A 25,471-nucleotide genomic window follows, 5' to 3' on the forward strand; every position below is an offset into this window, starting at 1 on the left:
TTCTTCTTTAGTAGGCGACGTTTATCTGAGAATAGCGTTGTATGTGTATCTAACTTAGCCTGCAGATGTCTCTTGCTGAGGCTGCCCTTAGACTCCTGGTTGTCTTCACTCCACCTTCCAAGTGGTGGGCTTACAGGGATGTACCACTCCACCCGGCTTGAGAACAAGCTATTACCTTAAAGTCGTATTGTGCGCTTGTTGGTCAGAGGACAGTTTCTGGGGCTGGCTCTCTCCTCCCGTGTGGTTGTGGGGAAGGAACACAGGTCTCCAGGCTTCTGTCTTTACCCACTGAGCTAGAGCTAGCCTGCAGCCTGAGACCAAGATTCTAAAATGGTGTTTATTCTTCTTTTCAAAACAGCTTGACAAAAAAGGGATAGTGACCCCAGTTCCTCCAAGAGGAAGGCTCTCTGTACCCTGTACTCCTGCCAGGCAGCAGTGCCCACAAGGCCACTCAGCAACTAAAATGAATGTCAGGTAAAACGATTTTCACTGAAAAGGTTACTTGGGTGTGTATGCACATGTGTAAGTCCAGGGCGTCGGTGTTAGACAAGGGCTCTACCACTGAGCTACACTCCTCATGTTCAGATATGTTTGCAGTGTATCCTGTGTGTGTGTATGTGTGTATCTGTGCCTGTGTGCATGTCTATGTATCTCTGTGTGTGTCAGTGTGTCTCTGTGTCTGTGTGTATGTCAGTGTGTCTGTGTGTGTCAGTGTGTCTCTGTGTGTGTGTCAGTGTGTCTATGTGTGTGTTTAGGTTTGTTGGATAGAGGACATTCTCCAGTTGTCATCACAATCCATCTACAGATTTTGAAGACAGAGTCTCCCACCAGCCTGGAACTTACCAAGTAGGCTAGTCTAGTTGGCTCACCAGCGCTAGGAGTTCACATGTCTGTATTTCCCCTGTCCTAGGGGAACTATTTATTTCAGTGATGAAACACCATAACCAAAAGCAATTTGAGGGGGAAAGGGTTTGTTTGGCTTACACATCTATATCCATCTTCATCCTTGGAGGAGGTCATGACAGAAGCTCAGACAGGGTGGAAACCTGGAGGCAGGAGATGATGTCACGAAGGGGATACTGCTTACTGGCTTGCTCCTCATGTCATGTTCAGTCTGCTTCCTTATAAACCCAGGACCACCAGCCCAGGCGGTATCCCTACCCACAAGTGGCTGGGCCCTACCCCCATCATCAGTCACTGATTAATTTATAGCTGGATCTTATGGATCTCACCTGGGGTTCCCTTCTTTTAGATAAATCTAGCTTGTGGCAAGTTGATATAAACCAGCCAGCACATCACCAAGATACATGTCTGACATTCGGCCTGAGTGGAGAGTCCTCATTTATATCACTCCACCAAATGAGATCATTCGAGGCAGCTGCTGCCACCAAAGCACCTGGTGATGGTCCAGTGGTCTCATTTACAAGCTTGACCTTAGTTCCTCTCCATACAAAGACTCACATCTTTCTCTCCATTCTTGCCCTTAGGTTTTCAGCTGCTACTAAAGACAATGAACATAAGTGCTCACTGACCAAGACACCAGCCAGAAAGTCTCCACACGTGACTGCACCTGGGAGTGCTTCAAAAGGCCAGGCTGTGTTCAGGACACCCAAGTCAAAGGCCACTGAAAGGACTTCTATTGCAGGTAAAAGAAAGTTCTTTAAATCTGTAACTTCCCCAAATTAAACATGCCTCTTTCTCTAAGTCTCTACATATGTATAAAGTCAAGTGCAAAACCACAATAGGATATTTTTCATTTACCCTGGTGGAAGAAATGCCAGAGACATAAGCTAAAAACCACACACACACCTGCTACAGGCTCCATTCTATTGAAAAGGAGTCCTAAGACAGTGACCCTTCCTGAAGTACTTTCAGCCCTTCTAGGACTCAGATTTAAGAAAAAGATCTTGGAAATCAATCTCTGTGGTCCTCCAAGCCTTTGACAGGAACAGGCTTCCAAAGCCCAGGCTTCACGGACAGGTTTGGCAGTAGGACAGGAAGATGCTCTCAACATCTATTTGCTCTACTTAGCTGCCACCTCCAAGCCCCACTAACGGGTTTTGTTTTACTTCTTTTTGTGTTACAGAAGGTTGAACCTGGGGACTTACATGCGCTAACTACTTGCCTGACACTGAGGTTCATTAAACCCTGCCCAGGTGTGATAGTGATGGCAGGGCTCAAATGAAAATGTGCACCGCAGTAGTAGAGACTACATACTGTGCAAGGCCATAGATTTGATCACACACAAACACACACACTCTCTTTCTCTCTCTCACTCACACACAGACACACACACACACTCACACCAAGATTCTCCTTACAGTCTCCTTGAAAATGTCAGTCTGATAGCTTTGATTATACGAAAATGATTACTAAGGGGGCTGGAGAGATGACTCAGCAGTTAAGAGCACTGGCTGCTCTTCCAGAGGTCCTGAGTTTAAGTCCCAGTAACCACATGGTGGCTCACAACCATCTGTAATGGGATTTGATACCCTCTTCTGGTGTGTCTGAAGACGGCAGTGTACTCACATACATAAAATAAAAATAAATCTTTTTTTTTTAAAGAAGACAACAAGAGTTTAAAAAAAACAAAACTGATCACCAAGTCTGTAGGGCAGAGCAATTGATATTTCAGGTTGAGGAGAGCCTCACTGGTGGTGGGGATCGGTGTGGAGACAGAGGGTTTCTATGTGGATTACCAGCTTAACTGAATAGTAAGACAGAAAATTAAACTCAGAGCTAGGGAGATAGATGACTTAGTGAGTAAAAGCACTTGTCTTTGAAGCACTGGACCGGAGTTCGATTCCTAGAGCCCTTGTCTAAAAGACATCTGGATGCAGTAACACGTTTATTATATCCCAGTGATGGGGGGACATAGACAGAGTTCACTCTCTGGAACTCAGTGGCTGGAGAGACCCAGACCATTGTGAGAGACATTTCTCAGAGAAGAAGTGGATGATTCCTGACCTCAGAACGTGTTCTTCCTTGCTCTCTTCCTCTCTGTGTATCTCTCTCATACACACGTGCAGCGCAGAGATGAAAAGAATTCTCCTCTTTGTTGACCTCTCATCTGGCCCTGTCTTATCCTTACCCATACCAGCATCAGCCGGCAAACATTCTGCCTAGCATTCTAAACAGGAAGAATTGGCCTGGGCAGAGGTGGTCAGAAAAAAATTGGCTAGTGTCTATGTCATTTTACAAAGGGCTGTAGCCTGAAAGCACCTACCTCACAATAATAAGAGGGTTCAAACATGCTCAGAGATAAAAGACACGAAGCCCAGACCAAAACGGTTACCTCATTCTGCTAAGTCATGCAGGGTCTCATTAAGTAAGATGGTTCCCCACCCCATTACCACATCTGAATTTTAACTTTTTTTCTGTGACTTTATTAACTCAACAGAATGTTTCATGAGTCAAACTTATTCAGTTATTTTAACAGTGTTTCAATGGTATGGACATAATTCAGGTTATCCCCTAAAGACATATGGGTGCCTCCAGAACATATCACATACTATGGAAGTACAATTTCTTTCAGAAACAGGATCAAGATTAGTGTACTCAAGGGCAAACCCTCACCTCCGGCTATCACCGCCCCCACTCTGACACCTCCTGCTTTTGAGCCATTACCACAATAGATAACTTAAATTCTCTTTTGTAATTGGTTAGCTAGGTGACTCTTGATTTTATCTCTTCCTTCACAAATGTTAGCATTAAATATGACTGAGTAGCTTCCGCTGTGAAGGGAAAGAAATAAAAATGTGGTAGATAGTTGGTGCTCAACTATAGCAATAAGGCTTGATAAATTATACCATCCTCATTTTAACTCTATGATATAAACATTTACATTACTAGATAGTAAATAGCTTTTACTAGTAAATAGAGCTACAAATCTTTTTGCCCCTATTTAATTGCTTCTTTTTCTTTATTTGAGAGAGGGGTTTCACACTGTTCCAGGCTGTCCTGGGATTGACATGTGCAGCCCGCACTGGTCTCTATGTCACAAGTCTTCCTGCCTCTGCCTTTTCAGTGCTGGGATTATTATTAAATGTGCTAGCTTAATTAGTTAATTTTTGTTTTGTTTTGTTTTGTTTTGTTTTTTGAGACAGGGTTTCTCTGTGTATCCCTGGCTGTCCTGGAACTCACTCTGTAGACCAGGCTGGCCTCGAACTCAGAAATCCGCCTGCCTCTGCCTCCCGAGTGCCGGGATTAAAGGCATGCGCCACCATGCCCGGCTAATTAGTTAATTTTTAAAAAAGTGTTTCTGTGTGTGTGTGAGTGTGAATGTATGAGTACCCTGCTGCATATACATCCACATGCCAGAAGAGGGCATTGGATCCCCTTATAGATGGTTGTGAGCCACCATGTGGTTGCTGGGAATTAAACTCAGGACCTCTGGAAGAGCAGTCAGTGCTCTTAACCATAGGCATCTCATCAGCCCCCTCGCCCCCCGTGGGGTTTTTTGTTTTTGTTTTTGAGACAAGGTTTGATGAGTAACAGAGAGAGCCCTGGCTTTCCTGGATTTGATTTGTAGACCAGGCTGTACTTGAACTCACAGAGATAGATCCACTGGCAGCTGTCTCGTGAGTCCTGCGATTAAAGGTGTGTACCACCATGCGCATCTGATGAATGTTCTGTAATTATGTGTATTTATCTGTGAGTAGGTATGAGCACATGAGCACAGGTAGAGTCAGCTCCCCTGGACCTGGAGCTAACAGGAAGTTGTGAACCATGCAAGGTGGGTGCTGGGAAGAAACTCAGGTTCTCTGGAAGGACAGTGCAGGCTCCAAACCTCTCTGGCCCTCTTCTCACTTTTTTATTTGCTTTTGAGACTGGATCTTGTGTAGCTGAGACGGGTTTGAACTTTTCAAGTGCAGCTGTTATCGTTGTGCCCTGTCGTCCCCATGATGGTTATATATGTGGTGGGGAAGCAGATCCAATAGCCCTCTCAACCCTGGGCACGGGCATGCACGTGTTACACAACGCACATGTAGGCAGAACGCTCATACATGGAAAACAAATCGAAGCACAGTCTTAGTAGAGGACTTCCCGGTTTGTGTTCATTCAGGGACGATGCACCTAACTCTCAAGAGACTGGAGGCCCCAGGGAGTTTAGAGGACAGGTGGGGTTGGGGTGGGGTGGGGAGGAGGTGTGTGTGGGACATAAGCAGTCGAATGGTGGAAGGGGGGTGGGGAATGGAATATGGAGTGTAAAAAATGAATTAAAAATAAAATTAAAATTAAAAAGTATACTTTTAAAAGATTTATTTATTATTATATCTAAGTACACTGTAGCTGTCTTCAGATGCACCAGAAGAGGATGTCAGATCTCATTACGAATGATTGTGAGCCACCATGTGGTTGCTGGGATTTGAACTCAGGACCTTCAGAAGAGCAGTCGGTGCTCTTAACCACTGAGCCATCTCTATAGCCCATAAGTACACTTTTAAGCTCTATATTTTTTTGTTTCAATAATTAAGTTCTTTGAGGCCAGGCGTGGTAGCACACGCCTTTAATCCCAGCACTTGGAAGGCAGGGGCAGGTGGATTTCTGAGTTCAAGGCCAGCCTGATCTACAGAGTGAGTTCCAGGACAGCCAGGGCTATACAGAGAAACCCTATCTTGGAAAAAAAAAAAAAAAACCCAAAAATTAAGTTCTTTGATGTTTTGTTTATTTGAATATTTTTGTATTTCTCAGTTATTACCCCTTTCAAGTTGATGACTGAAGCAACACAGACTCCAAGTTCTAGTAAGAAGCCAGTATTTGATCTCAAAGCAAGCTTGTCTCGTCCCCTCAACTACAAGCCACACAAAGGTATGTGGGATAGTCTGGGAGGGCAGGGCTACTAGAAGACTCCAGAGCTCTGCATGAAAGCTGGAGGTGTGTGTTGTATGTGTGCGCATGGCGTGTATGTGTGTGTGTGTGTGTGTGTGTGTGTGTGTGTGTGTGTGTGTGTGTGTGTGCTGTTACAGTGTATACACTAGTAAAGTGCTTCCTGGCAGGCATGAGGCTCTGAAGTCTATATCCAAACACTACAAGAGAAAAGACCACTCTGACTCGGAGGAAGTCTCACCATGCAAATTTCTGACCCTGCTTTCACATGAATCCCTGACTTAGAAGATTTTCCATTAAGCAAAAAAAAAAAAAAAAAAAAAAAAAAAAATTGATCTGCTTTACAAATTTCTTTTCTTTTCTTCTCTTTTCTTTTCTTTTCTTTTTTTTGGTTTTTCAAGACAGTGTTTCTCTGTGTAGCCCTGCCTGTCCTGAAACTGACTCTGTAGACCAGGCTGGCCTCGAACTCAGAAATCCACCTGCCTCTGCCTTCCAAGCACTGGGATTAAAGGCGTGTGCCACCACTGCCCGGCTTTTACAAATTTGTTAACCAAAAGTATAAGTTGTCATCAGATCAGTGTCAGCTTAAAGGTAGCCCGTGTGAACCTTTCATGTTTGGCTACTGAGAACAGAGGAGATAATTATCTGTGAGTTTCTGTTCCTTTCTTTGTTTGAGGCAGGCTTCAAGTAGTCTAGTTGTCCTCATATTTGCTCGAAGCCAAGAAGGACTTTGAACTTCAGAGTGATGGATTTTCACTTCACTTATTATTTTTTTTAGAACATTTTAGTTCTGCTCTTAGTAGTTTTATTTATCACATTCACTTTATTATGTGTATGCGGTTTTTGTTGTTCGATCTTTGTTGTGGTGTTTTGTATGAAGAGTCAGGGTTTATTATGCCTCACATTTGGCGATGGGTATAGTTCATTTTGGTGGCAGAGGTGATGTGGCAAGAGCATGAGGCTGGCCATCATGTTGTATCACAGTAGTTAATAGGAAGATTCAGTCCAACATGGCAGGGTGACACTGCAGCAGGAGCAGGAGGCCAGCCTCGCACATTGCATTGGCTGAGAGCAGTGAGTGTTTTTAAGACTGCATCTCACTGTAAAGGCCAGGCTAGTCTGAAACTCCCTCTTTATTCCAGTATGCCCTTGAACTCATGGCTATTCTTTTCCTTCGGCTTCCCAAGCTATGGAATTAGTAGTGAGAGCTGCCATGCCCAGCTATAAAATACACTACGGTAGCCATCATCTTTACAGTAGATCTTTTACCTAATTCTAACCCTCTCACTAAAAAAGTCTTGAGGACATTAAAGAAATGGCTCGCAGGGTAGTGGTGGCACATGCCTTTAATCCCAGCACTTGGGAGGCAGAAGCAGGTGGATTTCTGAGTTTGAGGCCAGCCTGGTCTACAGAGTAAGTTCCAGGACAGTCCGGGCTACACAGAGAAACTCTGTCTCGAAAAACCAAAAAAGAAAAAAAAAAGAAAGAAAGAGAGAGAGAGAGAGAGAGAGAGAGAGAGAGAGAGAGAAATGGCTCAGCAGTTCTTAGCACCTAATACTCTTGCAGGGAACACAGGCTCAGTTCTAAGCACCCATACCAGGTAGTTCAAAGTGGCCTACACCTCCACTTGCAGGGAATTCAACAGCCTTTTGGCTTCTGTGGGCACCTGCATGCACGTGGTACCCATGAGATTCAGCAGGTACACACACAAATTCAAACAACAACAACAAAAACCATGGAGCTGGAGAGATGGCTCAGCGGCTAAGAATATTTATTACTCTTCCAAAGAACCCAAGTTCTATTCCCAGGTCCCTATCAAGTTGCTCACATCTATCTATAATTCCAGTTTGTCGGAACTCACAACTCTGGCTTGCAATAGCACATACTCAGACAGACATATATAAATTACTAGAAACTTCTTTAGGGCTGGCCAGTGGTAGCTGGTAGCACATGCCTTTAATCCCAGCACCCGGGAGGCAAAGGCAGAGGAAGTCTGTAAATTTGAGGCCAGCCTGCTCTATAAATCAAGTTCGAGGACAGCCAGGACTATACAGAGAAACCCTGTCTCAAAAAAAACAAACCAAAAAAAGAAAAAGAAAAAGAAAACCTTTAAAATATTTAAACTATTAAATGCTTCTTTAAAAAGAACAGTATTTTGATATTTAACATAATTGTAAGATAAATTATTTGGTTGTAACTGCTCTATTTGGATTGTTGTATAATTAGTTTAAAAATGATGTGTGTTGTCTGTCTGTCTTTCTGTGTGCCTCTAAGCGCACTTGCCCAGGGAAGCCAGGTGCTGTCCAGTCTCCTGGGTCTGGAGGGACAGGTGATGTGAAGCCTCCTGACATGGGGCTGAGAACTGAACCTGGGGCTCCTGTGAGAGCAGCAGATACTCTTACATCTCTCTAGCCCCCCATACTGGGGACTTTTCCTGTGACTTCCTCAGAGTTAAAAAAACAAAATAAAAAGATGACATGTGCCGGGCAGTGGTGGCGCACACGCCTTTAATCCCAGCACTTGGGAGGCAGAGGCAGGCAGATCTACAAAGCGAGTTCCAGGACAGCCAGGGCTACACAGAGAAACCCTGGCTTGAAAAACCAAAAGATGACACACACCAATAAGTGGTAAAGCACAGGTACAGCGGTACAGCCACTTGCTACCAAGTCTGACAGCCTGAGTTTGTGATTCCTGGGACCCACATGGTAGGAGAGTCAGCGGCAGCCAGTCATCTGTTGACTTCACACATGCCATGGCACACAAGTAAATGTAAAGAGAAAAAAATGTTTGCACTGACAAACCATGCACGGCACAGGCGAGTGAGTGCTGAGTGGGTGTCGTGCTGCACAGACCGGACAGTCTGAGTTCTGTTCCCAGAACCCTGGCTGGAGAGGGAAGCATGAGCTCTTCAGACCCGCTGGACTCACACTCACAGAAACACAGGAATAACTAACACGGGGTTGGCTTTTTTTTTTTTATTAAAACACATTTTTAGAGGAAAATATGGTTTACATCTGAAATGTGAAATCAAGACTCACTGCAGGATATACATGTAAATATCTACATGTAATATTTACAAAACAGTAAAAATGCTGACAGGCAGGCAGGCTGAAAGATGGAGAAAAGGGAGCTGTGAATGATAGGTTGTTAACACTGCTTTTTCTAACCCAGGAAAGCTGAAACCTTGGGGACAAGCTAAAGAGAACAATTCTCTGAACGAACGTGTAAGCAGAGTTACCTTCCACAGGAAAACTTACAAACAACCTCATCTCCAAACCAGGTGCGCATAACTACCTCACAGTACAGGGTTTCCAACTTCAATAGAGAACCAGAGCATGCGAGGGGTGGAATATGAAAGCTCGGTTAGAAGCAAAAAGCTCCAGCTCATTTTGTGATAACCAAATGCTTGAGAGTAGACATTCTACAGAGAATAGAGTTTACTTTGACTTACAATTCTAGAAGCCCCAGGTGCTGGTAGAGCCTTCTGCTGTGTCACAAGATGGAGCATAACACGTGTGCACTCAAGAGTGAGGGGGACGGCGTGAAGGCTAGGCAATGTTAGACAGTGTTGAGCTGTCTTCCCAACAGCCTCCTCTCAGAATAGCTAATTCATGCCTGGGGCTGGGCATTAATCCCTCTAAGAGTGGTTCCAGTAACCTGATTTTATTTCCCTCTGGCCCCACCTCCTAAAGATTCTATCACCTCTCAATACTGTTAGTAGAGTTGGGACGAGGCTTGGGCAAACCTCATTCCAGCCATAGTCGATCAGTCTTCTTTCCAGCCAGTCACTTTTAGACCTTTCTTTCAAAGTGAGCTGGGAGCCTGGGATACAGGATAGCTTTTTGTTGTTTTGTTTTGTTTTGTTTTGTTGAGACAGGGTTTGTATCCCTGACTGTCTGGAACTCCATAGAGCAGGCTGGCAGGATTCAGAGATCCTCTTGCCTCTACCTCCTGAGTGCTGGGATTTAAGGCATGCACCACCACCCAGCTATGATAGTCTATCTAAAAACATAAATTTTGTTAAGTATTTTCATTTCTAGAAAAATAGATTCCAAAGTGGGTTTACACTGCACCCCAAATACTGCTTACCCAGGCCTCCGTAGTTAATTGAGAATGTATTCTTTTGGGACCTGCCTTTCCAACAGGACTTGTAAATATCCCTGTCGACAAACAATGCTGATGGATGGCCAAGTATAAATTCTTCACTCTAAAGCAAACTAGGCATTGTAAGGAGTGAAGCCCCACACAGACCCAAGCCAAGCACAGACCTTAAAGGAGTCTAGGTTTATGGCTTGAGACTCCCCTGATACAGGTATTCTATCATCTACCTCTTGCCTATATCCATTTCCACCAAGACCTTTCTCTACCTATGGGATAACATAAACCTGGACTTTTTTTTTCTTGACTGTAGTCACTGGACCCTAGTCTAGTACTGTGGCCTGGCTATATGACTGACTTCTAAGAGTGAGATTTCTCTTCAAAACAATTTTTTTAATTTAAAGTACCAATGCTGAATTCAGTTGCCCAGGTATCCCCTGGATCTTGTTCCATGTGTGACTTTAGAATGCTGAGTTAACTGACTATAGCCTTTGCAGACAATGCTGACAAATTGAAACCCTTAAGAGTCTAGTGCCACCGGGCAGTGGTGGCGCACCCCTTTAATCCCAGCACTTGGGAGGCAGAGGCAGGCAGATTTCTGAGTTCTCAAATCCAGCCTGGTCTACAGAGTGAGTTCCAGGACAGCCAGGGATATACAGAGAAACCCTGTCTCAAAACAAAAAACAAAACAGAAAGAAAGAAAGGAAGGAAGGAAGGAAGGAAGGAAGGAAGGAAGGAAGGAAGACAGTCCAGTACCCAGTACCCAGTACCCAGTAGATGCCATTTAACTAGATGTTAGGCCAGCAGTACATTGTTTACAGTGTCTGTCAGAGAGTCTAGGTTGAGCCTAACATGGAACATGTTTGTCCCTCCTAGGGAAGAACGATGGAAGAGACAAGAGCAAGAACGAAAGGAGAAGAAAGAAAAGCTTTTGGAAGCTCGAAGAAACCTGGGTGTGACTAAAGCCCAGTGACCCTGTCTGTTCCTTTACTCTAACTTGTTTTCCTTTTGTATGTTTTTTACTCTTTCTCTACTTCAGTCAAAAGCTCTTTTCTATCATAACTTTTGGTCATAATTTGTGTAGTGTCTCTTCTGTGCTATATCTGAGAATATATTATCACCTTAAAGTTCATAACTAAAGTAGTTTTCATCTAATGCCCTATACATCTCCAATTTTTAAAAGACTTGTCCTCATGATTCTTAACAGAGGTTTTTCATGTCAAGGTCCTGATAGTTCCGAGGGAGATGACCTGCACCCTTTTCTGCACAAGCTGTAGCAGAATCTTAGCATGAGAAAATAAGATATCGCTCATAGGAAAAGGGAGGCTGGAAGACCACATTTTTGTTCAGTAGCCTGGAAAATCTATTAGTCTTATTGAAATCTTATTTTATCAAGGTAAAAAGTTTTAGCTTATAAGAGCCTTGTTCTGACTTTTCATGTATTTGCCATCTGTCATTCATTATAATCCTAAACGAGAAAACCTCTACTCTCTCTACTTGTTAAATAAAAGCCACAGGGCAAAGGGTGTGCTTTAGTTGTACAACACTTGTCTATCACACTCCTGTCCCTGAACTGTACCACCAAAACCAAAGCTGAGAATTGCTGCTGTAAGAATTACTGTCATTGGCAGACTTTTTTCTTACAAGTAGTAAAGAGAGGAAAGCTGCAAGGGGTGACCTTCTGATCTTTGCTCTGCCTTACAGAGATTCTGAGATGTGTGTAATGCTTACAATGTTCATAAATAAAAATTTTCACTGTGATAGGTTCATTGTTTTAAGCGTAAGTTGCTCAGGATTTGGATGGACATCAGAGATCAGTAAACACACCTCCTCCATCCACTTGTCTTCCACAACTGTTGAGACAGGGCCTCATGTAGGGCAAACTGGTCCCAAACTCATTTTGTATCTGAAGATGACCTTGAACTCCTGATCCCCCAGCCTCTACCTCCCAGGTGAGTGCAGAGTTAGATGTATACCACCATACCTGGCTATAAAGAAGTGTTTTTGTTTTTCCCTTTGTTACTGACTACATTTTGAATCTAAGGCCTTGCAACTTACCAGAAATAGTACGATAACAAGGTTAATAACCAACAGTTCTATTTGTATATACTATAAGTCAATAAAGCTAAGCTGAATGTGGTAGCATAAATCTATAGTTCAGTACTCAGGAGGTAGAGGCAGGAGGAGCAGAAGCTCACTGTCTGCCTCAGTCTCGAGACCCTGCTTTTAAAAACAAACTGTAGAACTGGGTGGTATGGCTTGGTGGTAGGGCTCTTGCCTAGCACGCATAGGACCTGGGCTTGATTCTAGGAAGGAGAAAAATAAAGCAAAAACTAAAAGGCTGGATGATGGCCCAGTGGTTAAGGGTCTGTACTACCTTTTTTTTTTTTTTTTTTTGAGACGGAGCTTCTCTGTAGCCCTGGCTGTCCTGGAATTCTCTTTGATGTGTGCACTGTCATGTAATTAGCAGGTTCTCTTGCAAAGGACTCTTTAATTTTTAGGACCCAAGTCAGGCAGCTCACAACTGCCTATAATTCCAGGTAAAGGGGTTCCCACATCCTTTCTGGTATTCATGGGCACGACACCCAGCACTCATGTGTATATGCCCACACATATGCACATAGTTTTAAATATTAAATCTTTTAAAATATATATATATTAAGCTGGGTTTGGTGGGAGACAAAAACACTATAACCAAGGCTCCTTACAAAATAAAGGTGTTTAATTTGGGGCTCACAGTTCCAGGGGGTTAGAGTCCATGACTACTATGGCAGCAGGCAGGCACACAGTGGCATGTTGCTGGTGTAGTAGTTGAAAGCTTACTTAAATCCTCATCCACAAATAAGCAGAGAGAAAAACGAATGACCAGGACTTTTTGAAATCTCAAAGCCCACCCATAGTGACACACCTCACCAAAACCATATCTCCCAATCTTTCCCAAACAACCAATCGCTCAAGTATTCAAATATATGAGCCTATGGGAGCCATTTTCATCAAAACCACCAGAGGTGACTCCTATTTTTAGTGGCAAGTATCTTAGCAGGATTACTGTGCGTTTCATCTCAGCCAAAGCTATATAATGTGGCCATCTCAAAACTACAAAAACAGTGCTTTAAGTCCTAAAGAATTTATTAAACCTCAGGAGCACCTTAGGCAATAATCAAACCTTTAGCAAATGGGCCTTTGAAAGATATTTCATACTCAAACTATAATGAAGATTTCTACACTGAAAAACTAAAAAATATTGCTGAAACTAAAGGTTTAAATTAAAAATTTCATGTCTCTATAATAACAAATTAAAATGAAGGCATTCAAAAATAAACTGAGTACTTTTGGGGGGGGGGGGTGGGAACACAGTTTTTCTGTGTAGCCCTGGCTGTCCTGAAAGTCTGTAAACCAGGCTGGCTTCAAACTCACAGAACTCATTCGAGGACTAAAGCTGTGCCCCAACACTCCCCAGCTGGAATACAATTTTAATTAATCCATTTTTTTCTTTTTTTTTTCTGCTGAAATAAAATTCATATGGAAATACAAATCATAATCTTTTGTGTGTGTGTGTGGTTTTTTTCCAAGACAGAATTTCTCTGTATAGCCCTGGCTATCCTGGAACTCACTTTGTAGACCAGGCTGGCCTCAAACTCAGAAATCCACCTGCCTCTGTCTCCCAAGTGCTGGGATTAAAGGTGTGCGCCACCACTGCCTGGCAATAATGAAAAATCTTACAAAATACAAAGGTAAAATACTTCTCAACTTTACTACAAGGTACAGTGATCAAAGTTGTAGTTTTGTCATAAAGATAAGTGTAACAATAAAATTAGAGTCTATAAGTGTTTATGGCTATTCAGCTCTAATAAGGTTCCAAAACTATTTTAATTTTCTTTCTTTAAGCTTTATGTATTTTTTATGAGTGCTTTATCTACATGTACACTGGAATTAAACTCATGACTCTTAACCCCTGAACCATTTCTCCAGCCCCATAAATTTTATAAGACAGAGCTTCTCTATGTAATCCTGGCTGTCCTGGAACTTGCCTCTGTAAGAGTAGGATGGCCTTAAACTCAGAGATCCAGCTGCTTTTGCCTCCCAAGTGCTGGGACTGAAGGTATGTGCTGCCGCCACCTGGGACAAGTAAATCTTTATATTGTTAGGGTCTGAAGTCAAAACAACCCAAGCAGGCACAAGAGTCCAGCAAAGCAAGATATTTATTTGAATTAGACAGCAAAAACTGACTAGTCAGGGGCAGCTGCACAGACACAGGAGCTGACTGCATCTTCTAATGTTTATCTTAGTATTTAGATGAGAAAAACTTATTATACTCAGAATAATATTAAGCCTAACAGAGTCTTTGAACTACAAAACTATTAATATCTGTGCCAAGTTATCCCATCAATGAGGATTTAGGGATAGGGGACTTCCTTAGCATGTCTTTGTGGTACTTACCCTGTTCCCATTGGTTGGGTTATCCAGCTAACCTAACATTCATGGCTCAACTTGGCAACCAGAATATCAGTTACCCACAAAAATGTCTCTTTCCCTCAAACAGAATGTCAGTTAGTTCAGAAGGTTTTTGGAACTTAAACTTTATTTGACCCCTATTCAAAATAGAAGTTCTATTCAAAATGGGTTTGGTTTGGTTCCTTCTTACAATGTAAACATTTATATAAAAATATAAGATTAGTCTTGGATGAACTGATGACTTCTTAGATATGACATTAAGGAAGCTAAATGTAAATAAATTTACAACCAGTGGGTTAAGGTATTTGCTGCTAAAGCTATTGATGACCTGCATATGTGTCCTCTCATGTCCACACGTGCCCCTAAACAAAAGAAGTGTAATCAAATTTCATATTTTGTTTATTTAGGCAGTGGATTGGTAGATAATATGGATGGTCTTAGGCTCACTATGGTAGACAAGGCAGACCTAAAATATATTTTTTAAGAATTTTAAGATAGATGTATTGGCACAGGCCTATAATCCCAGCACTCAGGAGGCTCCAAAAAGATCACAAGTTATAAGCCAGCCTAGGCCACACAGTGAGACCCTGTATCAAAGTAACAGAACAAAGATGGCTCAGTGGGCTATCTTTCTGTCTTGGATACTCTATAGCACACACCTATAATTCTAGCGATACAGCAACAGGGAGGCAGAGAGGAAACTCCCTAGCCATTTGCCAGCCAGCTAGCCTGGCATACAGAGTATCAAACAATGTGAAAGCTGAAGCTTAACAGCTGAGATTGTGTCCAGGCGGTGGTGGTATAAGCCTTTAATTCGAGCCCTGGGGAAGAAGAGGCAGGCAGACCTCTAAGTTTGAAGCAAGCCTGGTCTACAGAGAGTTCCAGGACAACCTGGGCTACACAGAAACCCTGTCTCAAAAAAACCAAGAACCAAACCAAACCATCTGAGCTCCACATGCATGTCATGACATATGCATACCTACACCACATTCACATACACAACACATACTGGTGAGAGTATGGGCACTGGTAATGTAATTAATGGTGCAACTACTCTTTCCAAAGGTAATTTTGTACCTTTGGAGAATAGGCGCAGGGCTGTTCACACTCAACAAGCTCTGTACTACTCAACCACACCCCAAGCCCTCTATTGCCCCATTTGGAGACAGGGTCTCCTCAAGAGGCCCAGGCTGGCCTTAACTCAGGCTGAGCTTGAATTGGTTAAACGTCCAATTCCCACAAGCATTTGGGATTGTAGACCTACCTCCAGGCCTGGTTTTAAACCCCCACCCCTACCTTTATTAAAGTAATGTTTAAGCCTGGTAGTGGTAGCACACGCCTTTATTCCCAGCATTCAAGAGGCAGAGGCAGGTGGATTTGAGTTTGGAGCCAGCCTGGTTTACAAAGTGAGTTGCAGGACAGCCAGGGCAATACAAAAAAACCCTGTCTCGAAAAACAAAACAAAAAGTTTAATTTTTAATTATGTGTATTTAATTATGTGTGTGAGTGTATGTATGTGTATACAGGGGCCCTTGGAATCCATAAGAGGACAATTGAATTGATATGTAAATAAAAGACTAAAAGACTGGGCTTTGGTCTACAAGAGCTGAGCTATCTTGAGCTCTCTGGAGCTCCTTGAGCAGAACACAAGGCTGTCAGCTTGAACCCCAGGACTGACTTCGAGCTGTTACTTTTGCTGCTCCCAAACACCCCTTGCTGAGGTTGGTCTCCAAGCTGAGGCTGGTCCTTGGCACTAGGGTGCTCTGGCTCACAGGAGTCTGTAACTCCGGTTTCTGGGAATCCAACGCCCTCTTCTCAAGTTCATGAGGAACTGCATACACATGGTGCACAGACAATACAGGCAGGCAAGCACCAGTACACATACAATAGAAATAAGCCTTCAAATGTTTTCATTTACTATATATGGGTGTATACCTGTGCACGTGTGAGACTGGTACCGTTGGGGGCCAAAGGAGGGCTTTAGAACCCTGGAAATCAATCTAAATTGCTCTGGGCTGCCATATGGGTGCTGGGAAGAGAACCTGGGTACTCTCCCAGAGCAGTCAGCACTCTTACTTGCTAAGCCATCTCTGCGGCTCCCTCTATGACATTTTTAAATGAATGGGGCTCTTTAGCAACCATAGCCTATCTCTCCTATCCCTCCTATCAGCAACAGTTATGTAAGCCCCTGAAAGTTAGAATTACTAATCTCATGTCTTTGGAAGGTGTGATAGTTTGTATATCCTTGGACCAGAGAGTGGCACCATCTGAAGGTGTGGCCTTGTTGGAATAGGTGTGACCTGGTTGGAATGGGTGTGTCACTGTGGGTGTGGGTATAAGATCCTCACCCTAGTTGCCTGGAATTCAGTCTTCCACTAGCAGCCTTTGGATGAAGACATAGAACTCTCAGCTCCTCCTGCACCATGCCTGCCTGGATACTGCCATGCTCCCACCTTGATGATAATGGACTGAACCTCTGAACATGTAAGCCAGCCCCAATTAAATGTTGTTTTTTATAAGACTTGCCTTGGTCATGGTGTCTGTTCACAGCAGTAAAACCCTAACTAAGACAGAAGGCAAGCAATTTCCCAATGACTTTAATCTTCACATTGTTTAGCAGACTCCTTTTCTCAAAGGTCAATTAGGAAACCAAAGGACAGCGTGGTAGAAGACCAACCAGAGTTGTACCAGAGCCTTATTTGAAAACTGTCTCCTTACATAGGACAATCTCCTATAGGAATTTTCCCAGCAAATGTATTCCTTACATTGTGCCTGTATTAGCTAACGCCCTGGTTTCATGCTGAGTCCCAAGAACCTGCTCTCTTAGCAACAACATTTAATGTTAAGGAATAAAAAAAAATAACACATTAAACAAAGGCTCACTCGGGGACAGAAGCCTAGCTCATGTCTGCCTCACATACATGAGGCTCTGCATTCAATTTCAGTTTCCAGCACAGCAGAAAAAGGCTGAGGGTAGGTGGTAGGCAGAAAGGCTTTATTTTTGTTTTCAGTACACTTCCTTTGATTCATCTTTATGTAAGCACTCAGAAGAACTTCCACTGAGAGGCCATGCTGTACTTACCGTCTTAAGTAAGTACTACGAAAGGGGTCGGGTAGACAGAAAGGCTCTGTCTGCTTTGTGACCACTACTCTACTGACGTCCCCAGTTCTCTATCTGAAGAGTCTTGGGTTAAGAACGGGAGAATTCTCATAAGCAAATTCTTCTGTATGGGCTGGATCAGTAAACACACCAATGAAATCTATTTCCAGGAAGAATGGTCCATCCACCTTATCAGACAGAGTGAATCCTATAGAAGAGATCTAAATATAAAATAAGAGAGATGGATTAGAATCTCATGTACTGATGCAGGGATGTCCTTCCTAAATCACTATGGGGTCTTCCCACCGCCAGCCCTCAGCATGGTACACTTTTCGTTTGCCATACTAAACTATAAGAAGTACAGATACAAGACTGCTTTTTATTTCCTTTCTTCTAGACAGGCCCCTGAGCTTTTGGTCTAAGCCACAGCTGGCCTTCAGCTGCTGATCCTCCTCTGTCACCCCTCAGGTGCTGGCACTTACAGGGGTATCCCAGCAAAACTTCTCCCCACCCCTTTCCAGCAGTCCACCTAAGACAGTAATAGAGCAGGGCCTCTCCATGGCGTCTCCTGGAAGTTCTGAGCTCTTACAGAAAGCTAAAATAAAATGAAGCATACTCTAAACAAAATCACACTAACATCCCCCAGGAAGGAGGTCCAAGTCGGCTTCTGTCCTAACAGAGGAGCCTGGGCAGGAATTTTAATCCGTCATCTGCCATCCTTACAAAACAGGCTGAGCTGGAGCTCACAACAACTGCAGTTCACTAAGGAAGGCCTCATTATGAGTGGTGACATCACCTTGTCCAATACGAGTGGGCCTTGGACATCTCGTACCCTTCCTTGATTTGAAAAGAAAAATTTGGAGAAAGGAATCTGGAAAAAAAGAGAGCAGTTATTTCAGAGCTGGAACATGAACACGAGTCATCTGTTGGAGCCATGATGACAAAAGAATATTTTGTTTCTATATCTAAATATTTTACATATGCTAAAAGCTATCATCCCATCTACTTAGGAGACTAAGGCAGAAGGATTACCTAAATTCACTGGCTCAAGACTAGCATGAAGGTGGGCGTGGTGGCGCACGCCTTTAATCCCAGCACAGGTGGATCTCTGAGTTCGAGGCCAGCCTGGTCTACAGAGTGAGTTCCAGGACAGCCAGGGCTACACAGAGAAACCCTGTCTTGAAAAACAAAAAACAAACAAACAAAAAGACTAGCATGAGTAACATAACAAGACCACATTTCAGTAAGTAGGTAAGTTAGGAAGTAGAAAAATTCATGTATGGGAAATGGCTGGCTCTTTGGATTAAAACTGCAATTTTCTGAGATGTTTTGTTTTTACTGTAAATTTAGAAGCACTTTACTACTTTTCCTTAGACCAAAGACATGCAATAGGAGTGTGTGCGGGAGTGCACACACACACACACACACACACATCAGGCCTGTGAATTCCTGCTACTTGAAAGTTAATAGAAAGCCAGGCGTGGTGGCGCACACCTTTAATCCCAGCACTCAGGAGGCAGAGACAGGTGGATTTCTGAGTTCGAGGCCAGCCTGGTCTACAGAGTGAGTTCCAGGACAGGCAAGACTACACAGAGAAACCCTGTCTAGAAAAACCAAAAAAAAAAAAAAAAAAAAAAAAAAAAAAAAAAAAAGGTAAGTTAATAGAAGAAGACAGTTCAAGGCCTGCACAGGCAACTTAGTGATACCTTACCTGAAAATAAAAAATAAAGCTCTGGGCTGGGCTGTGAAGTGTTCTCTTGGCAAGCAAGGGCTTCAGCCTGGCTCCAACCCTTGTATGGAGTGACGGCGGGAGGATGCTGGCTACTTGTACCACAGAAAAAAGCCAACTCTGAAGACTGGTTTTTTTACTGAGACAGGAACATAGCTCAGTGGTAGAGCGTCTGCCAAACATTCACACACCCCTCCTCACTCACATACAAATGTATTGGCAACTGAGCTAACATACTGTGTTGGATAGTTTTATGCCAACTTGCCTCAACTTACAGTCACCAGAGGGGAGGGAACAGCAACTAGGAAACTACCCCCCCAAGATCAGGCTGTAGGCAAGCCTGTGGAGCATGGGGCAGGGCCCAGGCCACTGTGGGTGGGGCCATCCCTGGGCTGGGGGTCCTGGGTTCTATAAGCCAGCAGGCTGAGCAAGCCATGAGACACAGCCAGTAAGCAGCGCCCTCCACGGCCTCTGCATCAGCTCCTGCCTCCAGGTTCCTGCCCTGCTTGAGTTCCTGTCCTCACTGCTTTTGATGATGAATGTTGTAAGGAACTGTGAGTGAAATAAACCTTTTCCTCCCAACCTGCTTTTGGTCCTGGCATTTCACTACAGCAACAGTAATCCAAACTAGGACACATATATACATAAATTATGATTGTTCAATTAGGCTCTTTCTCTATACCCTGACTGTCTTAGAACTTGCTATATAGACCAGGCTGGCCTCAAACTCAGAGATCTGCCTGCCTTTTCCTCTTGAGTGCTGGGATTAAAGGCATGTCCTACCATGCCTGGCTCTTTTTATTAATGAAAAAAAAAAGTCATTTGTCTTTTAAATCTTCCACCAAGGTCCTCTTACTTCTACTCATTCTGCTTCTATTTTATGTAAGAATTACTAGTATGAAAAAGAAAACTACAATGTAACCATAATTTCAATAGATCCCATTTTCCTAACAGTGAAGAATTGAAATTTTACCTTGACTTCCTGCCAGTAGGGTCCCCCACGGGTGAACATGAAGTAACTGTACATCTGATTTTTTCTCTGGATAAACTCCGTGTCTTGCCTGATATTTACCATCCAAGGCCGTCCATCCCCACGAACTCGGAGATACAGAGTATTGAACTGGGACCAATCATAAGACAGCTTCCTCTCAAAAGCACCCTGAGGTACAGCAAAGCAGGCTGTTCAGTTCATTCCGCACTGTGAGAAAACTTAAGCCATCACCAAGTCAGCAGGGTTGTTTAAGGTTGGGGGAGGAGCACATATGGGTGCCAGAGGACAACTTTTGTTAGTCAGTCTTTCCTTTTTCCTTGTGGGTTCCAAAGATAGAACTAGCATCTTCCGATTTAGCAGTAGTACCTTACCCACTGAGCCATCTTGCCAAGCCAATATGGCATTCTATGTATATTTTGCAAGGTAAACCTGCCCATCATTATTCTAGTACAAACACACTGACATGCGTTCCTAAGGTAATGCTCAAGGCATGATTAAGCTAGGACAGTGTTTCTGTATAATAGCCACTCATCCGCACTTAACATATAGAAATAAGTGTACTTTTCCTCCCTGATTAAGGAACAATGGCTTCTGGGTGGTCTATTTTATGACAAATGTCTTACCCCATCAAAAATCAAGCTCAAGTTTTGTAAATCATGAGGCTGACGAGATGGATCAGTGCTTCTTAGTAAGCATATGGACCGGAGTTCAGATCCCAGCTCCCACAGACAAGCCTAGGTGTGGCTGCATCTACCTGTACTCTAGCCAGAAACCTCACGACTTAAAACAAAAGAAACCACACATTTAAACACTGTGTTCTCAGCACACACCTTAATCCAAGGACTGAAGGCTCTGGGTTTGATCCCCAATGCAGAATAAACATCAAGTGAGGTGGTGAAAACTTGTATAAGGTGGTGGGCAACGGGGGTAGGGGGACACTTAAGCCCAGGAGTTCAAGACTAATTTGGGGAAAACAACTACAAAAATTCCAAACCTGCATAATATATTCCTAGCGTTGGAAAGTGGATAGAGATTTCTCACTGTTAGAGAGGGGAGTTAGAGACGAGAGATGAAAGGCTAGAGTGAGCCACGTGGTACTAGAGTTGAGAACAGTTGTGTGTATGCATAGTACACACATCACAGATGCAGAGAAGTAACAACAGATGTGTTACACAGCCATTAGACATACATGTGCAACTGTTACTCCTAGGTGCACAGTGCCACACGCAGATTCCTACCTATGTACTGGAGACCCAAGCTCGGGCCCTCAAGCTTAAATGGCAGAGACGTTACTCACTGGACCATCTCTGCAACCCACAGCAAAATAATGTCAACTATGAATATAAGTACCAGATGTGGTGGCACACCCCTGTAGCATCAGGAGTTCAAGGTCATCCTCAGCTATAGTTAGCTCAAGGCCAGCCTGAGCTGCATGAGAGACCCTGCCTTAAAACCAAGAATAAAGGCTACAAGGTGACTCTAGTCCAAGCTGGAGATGCCAATCTCCCGGGATACCTTTCAAAGTCCATCTTCTCTGGATTCTCAGATGCACCACTCTTCTCAAACCCAAAGTAATGCCCCCTTTTACACTAAGGCCAAGCAGTTACATACCTCCTTATAAGGCAAAACAGATGTGTTCACTTACAGAAGAGCAAGTGTCAGTTACAGCTCCCGCTACAATCAAAGTCACTGAGAACAGGCCACACCTACCCGTGGAATCCTGGAGATCATGGCACAGTATCCACTTTGTCTACTGTCCCCATCCTGAGGAGGCTCAGAGCTCAGAGTTCCATAAAGCAGGGCACTTCGGTTGTTCTTGCTCATTTTCAAGAATATTTCACTTCTACCTCCAATTGTCTTATCAGAAGTCACTATCCACTTATCCAAATCTTCTTTTTCACGAAACTGCCAGACAACCCTGGCTTGTTCCATTATGACCTCTTGTAATGGGCGGCCGTCTGGGCCTCTCAAATGAGCCACAATTTCATCCTTCAAACGTCTAAAATGTTCTATTGCTTCATCTCTAATTGCTTTATCAAAACTAACTTCAGGTGTCCTGTCAGGAGAAGGTGCATCCAAAGCAACTTCTTTGTGGTCATGTCCTTGTAAGCCCTCTTCAGTCTTTCCCTGCTGGGAGGCTCTGTCAACAGAAGTCACTTTTTTCTGAAGACTACTGGAAGAATAGTCTACACAGTGACTACCCACAAATGGAGGTAATGCAGCCCTTGGCCTCAGGAAATTTTTATGAATGTAAATGCCAGTCAGTAATTTGTGAATGGAAGACATTGCCATCGTAAGAAAAAAGTATTAAAATGTAAAAATTTGCCCGGGCTGAGAAAACAAGCTTCAACAATAAGCCCAATTCCACCTATAACAAAAGAAACACCAATTATCAGCAGAGCAATGAATAAATATATTACAAGTTCAAACTCAACATAGACCATGAATTATGACATTCATATTTTTCCCCAATTTACTCAACAGTGGCTTTATCAGAAGCAGAGTATTAATTGCAAAAAAAAAAAAAAAAGGTAAAGCCGGGCAGTGGTGGCTCAGGCCTTTAATCCCAGCACTTGGGAGGCAGAGGCAGGCAGATTTCTGAGTTCGAGGCCAGCCTGGTCTACAGAGTGAGTTCCAGGACAGCCAGGGCTACACAGAGAAACCCTGCCTTGAAAAACCAAAAAAGAGGGCTGGTGAGATGGCTCAGTGGATAAGAGCACCCAACTGCTCTTCTGAAGGTCCGGAGTTCAAATCCCAGCAATCACACGGTGGCTCACAACCATCTGTAACGAGATCTGACACCTCTTCTGGAGTATCTGAAGACAGCTACCGTGTACTTACATATAATAAATAATAAATATTAAAAAAAAAGAAAAAAGAAAAACCAAAAAAGAAAAGTACCAATATAGTGAAATTTGGTGACACATGCCTGTAACCCTAGCACTTGGAAGACAAAGGCAGGACAATCAGGAGTTTAAAGTCATCTTCAGCTACATAGCGAGTTCAAGGCCACTTGGCCTACAAGAGACCTGTCACTAAACAAAACTGCCATGATGAGAAATGCAGCCTTAGCTTCACAGAGCTGATGATCGACCCCAAATAATTCACGTGTGCCACAAGCTACCTTGAGAGGCTGTGTCAACTTTAAAGCAGATTTTCCTTGTGTTTTTAAAAATTATTTATTTTACCATAAAATATATTTATCATATATTTTACCCGCTGAGCCATCTCTCCAGCCCCCCCACCCCCCCACTGAAAGTATCTTAATGGTTGACTATTCAATGTTGTACGTCCAGGTCCCAGTATGAAGCTCAGTATCCTGAAAACTTATTATTTGTTGAACCAACAGCTTCATAATCCTTTATCTCTGTCACAAGCGTGAGGGTTTACATGCCTATATAATTCCCTCTAACAAGGGGCTTCTTAAACTTTATAGTCCCTTTAAATCATCTGGCAGTTTTGATAAAATGGGCTTCTAATAAAGTAGACACAGGCCTTGAATCAAAGTCTCCTTCCTCAACCTAAGTGTTAAGATTACAGACATTTGTTACCATGCCCAAATATATGCTGTACTTTTTCTTCTTTTTGATAAGGGTCCCATTTGACACAGGTTGGTCTTGAACTCCTGATCCTCCTGCCTCGACTCCCAGGTGATGGCCCATCAGCTCATGGAGAACACTTTTTAAATATCAAAGTCCCGGTAAGATTTGGGTGCACCCTACAAAACCCAGCACTTGGGAAGTAGGGAAACAAGGATCAGGAATTTAAGGTCATCTTCTGAAATGTAGAAAGTTCAAGGGTAAGGTGGACATTATGTGACCCCTTTTCGAAGAAAAAAAAGAAAGCAAAATTATAAAAAGACAAAAAATTTTGATAAGGAAAAGGACTTAAATAAGTAAGAAGGTAAAATGGTGGGATTATAAATAACATTATTTAACCCTGTTTTCCAAACATTCAGACGTCTTATTACTTTTCTAACAATACTACAACTTCGTGTTTTGTTTAATAATTTCTTACAAGAAACTCGGTCAAACTCAGTAACCGGGTGACGTCGGTCCGAAGCTAACTGTGAGTTTTTAATAAGATATTCACACCGCTCCTAGCAGTATGACTGTACTACTGAGTACAGAAACGACTGTTCAACCTAGGGCTTCCCATGTGCCAGCAACTATTCTCCGTGTGTTTTTACTGACTTCTCACGATAATCCTGACCCTGAGACAGGTACTTCTAGTATTATTCCAATTACAAAGACTAAAAAAAAGGAGATTCCACAATTAAATAATTATTCGAGGTCACACACCAGAGACCAAACTCACTCTGAAGACCAGGCGTTCACCTCTCGGCAGGCGCGGGGTTGGTCACGTCCCAGCCTCCTGAAGCTAGGCGCTCCCGAGGAGTGGCAGCCCCTCGACCCTCACCTCACCCGCCAGGACTCTTCCCGACCTCCTCGTCCCTGCAGTTCCCACCTATGAGAAGGTTCCGCTCACCTTCTCAGACCCCACATTCGGCTTCCCCCGAATAGTCCTTCTACTTTTCTCGCCCGGTTCGCCACGCTTCCGGTTGTGGTCCCGCTACTTTTCCTGTCCGACATCAAACTAGGTGTACAGTAAACAAGAGCTTCAGATAGTTCAAGAGTAACGGAAAGTATCCTAAAGCGTAAGACAACCGGAGGCTTCAGGTCCTCAAAATTCCCCAGCGGGGTCGCTTTCTGAAATGTCCTGTCATTTGTGAGCCAGCTCTTCGCTCAGCTTCTTGTACCCCGCCCCCGTATGTAAATACCAATCCTCTTTTAAACAGGATCTCTGCACTGCTATCGCCTCTTCACTTCTAGATGCCTGGCCGCTTGGGCCTCTTCTTCCCTGTAGTCCCTTGAGAACTGTCTGCTGCGTGACTTTAGAAAGCCACTTAACTGCCTTTGGAGAGCCACTGTACACCTAGATAGCTATCAATCCTGGCTTTCCTCAGTCGTGCCCCTATGTAATCCACACAACAGAGCTTGTGCACACTTCGATTAAAATGTTTTCCAACTTGGGGTTCACAACCTGTGTCCCAAGTCAGCCCCAATCACCCATCCTCAGTAGGCCAGTTAAAAGAGCCAAATTAAGAAGTAAAAGTAAGCCTGACATGGTAGTCCATACCTTTATTCCAGCTCTGGGGAAGCAGGGGTATTTGTATCTCTGGGAGTTCCAGGCCATAATTTCCTGGTAGCTATCTAAGTATAGGTATATAGGTATAAAGGTGTGTGTGTGTGTGTGTATGTGTGTGTGT

At 43.4% G+C, this 25,471-nt stretch overlaps 2 protein-coding genes across 6 annotated transcripts in view; one reads left to right on the forward strand and one right to left on the reverse strand.

Annotated features, from left to right (window-relative positions):
* Nusap1 (nucleolar and spindle associated protein 1) overlaps positions 1-12,076 on the forward strand; it is a 31,868-nt gene extending 19,792 nt beyond the window's left edge. For 2 of the 3 annotated variants that reach the window (NM_133851.3, NM_001042652.1), the window contains 5 exons: positions 359-474; positions 1,488-1,645; positions 5,695-5,811; positions 9,001-9,109; positions 10,804-12,071. In NM_133851.3, coding sequence (NP_598612.1) covers positions 359-474; positions 1,488-1,645; positions 5,695-5,811; positions 9,001-9,109; positions 10,804-10,900 — 597 coding nt within the window. In that variant the 3' untranslated portion in view covers positions 10,901-12,071. Of the gene's footprint in view, positions 1-358; positions 475-1,487; positions 1,646-5,694; positions 5,812-9,000; positions 9,110-10,803 lie in introns of all 3 variants that reach the window. The other variant, XM_030246564.1, reaches the window with a different exon arrangement.
* Positions 12,077-17,356: 5,280 nt separating this feature from the next.
* On the reverse strand, positions 17,357-24,750 carry Ndufaf1 (NADH:ubiquinone oxidoreductase complex assembly factor 1). Of its 3 annotated transcripts, none has more exons than XM_006500149.4 (5): positions 24,504-24,750; positions 21,913-22,570; positions 20,185-20,370; positions 18,279-18,353; positions 17,357-17,703 (listed from the first exon to the last, which is right to left on the reverse strand). In XM_006500149.4, the coding sequence occupies exons 2-5, from the start codon at positions 22,492-22,494 to the stop codon at positions 17,554-17,556; spliced, it is 993 nt and encodes a 330-aa protein (XP_006500212.1). In that variant the 5' UTR covers positions 22,495-22,570; positions 24,504-24,750; the 3' UTR covers positions 17,357-17,553. The 3 variants fall into 3 exon arrangements, with proteins under 3 accessions (XP_006500212.1, NP_001343396.1, NP_081451.3); NM_001356467.1 differs by having other exon boundaries at positions 24,691-24,745; NM_027175.4 differs by having other exon boundaries at positions 24,520-24,745.
* Between the last annotated feature and the right edge of the window lie 721 nt (positions 24,751-25,471).

The sequence above is a fragment of the Mus musculus genome, chromosome 2, assembly GCF_000001635.26.
Source record: "Mus musculus strain C57BL/6J chromosome 2, GRCm38.p6 C57BL/6J".
NCBI lineage: Eukaryota > Metazoa > Chordata > Mammalia > Rodentia > Muridae > Mus > Mus musculus.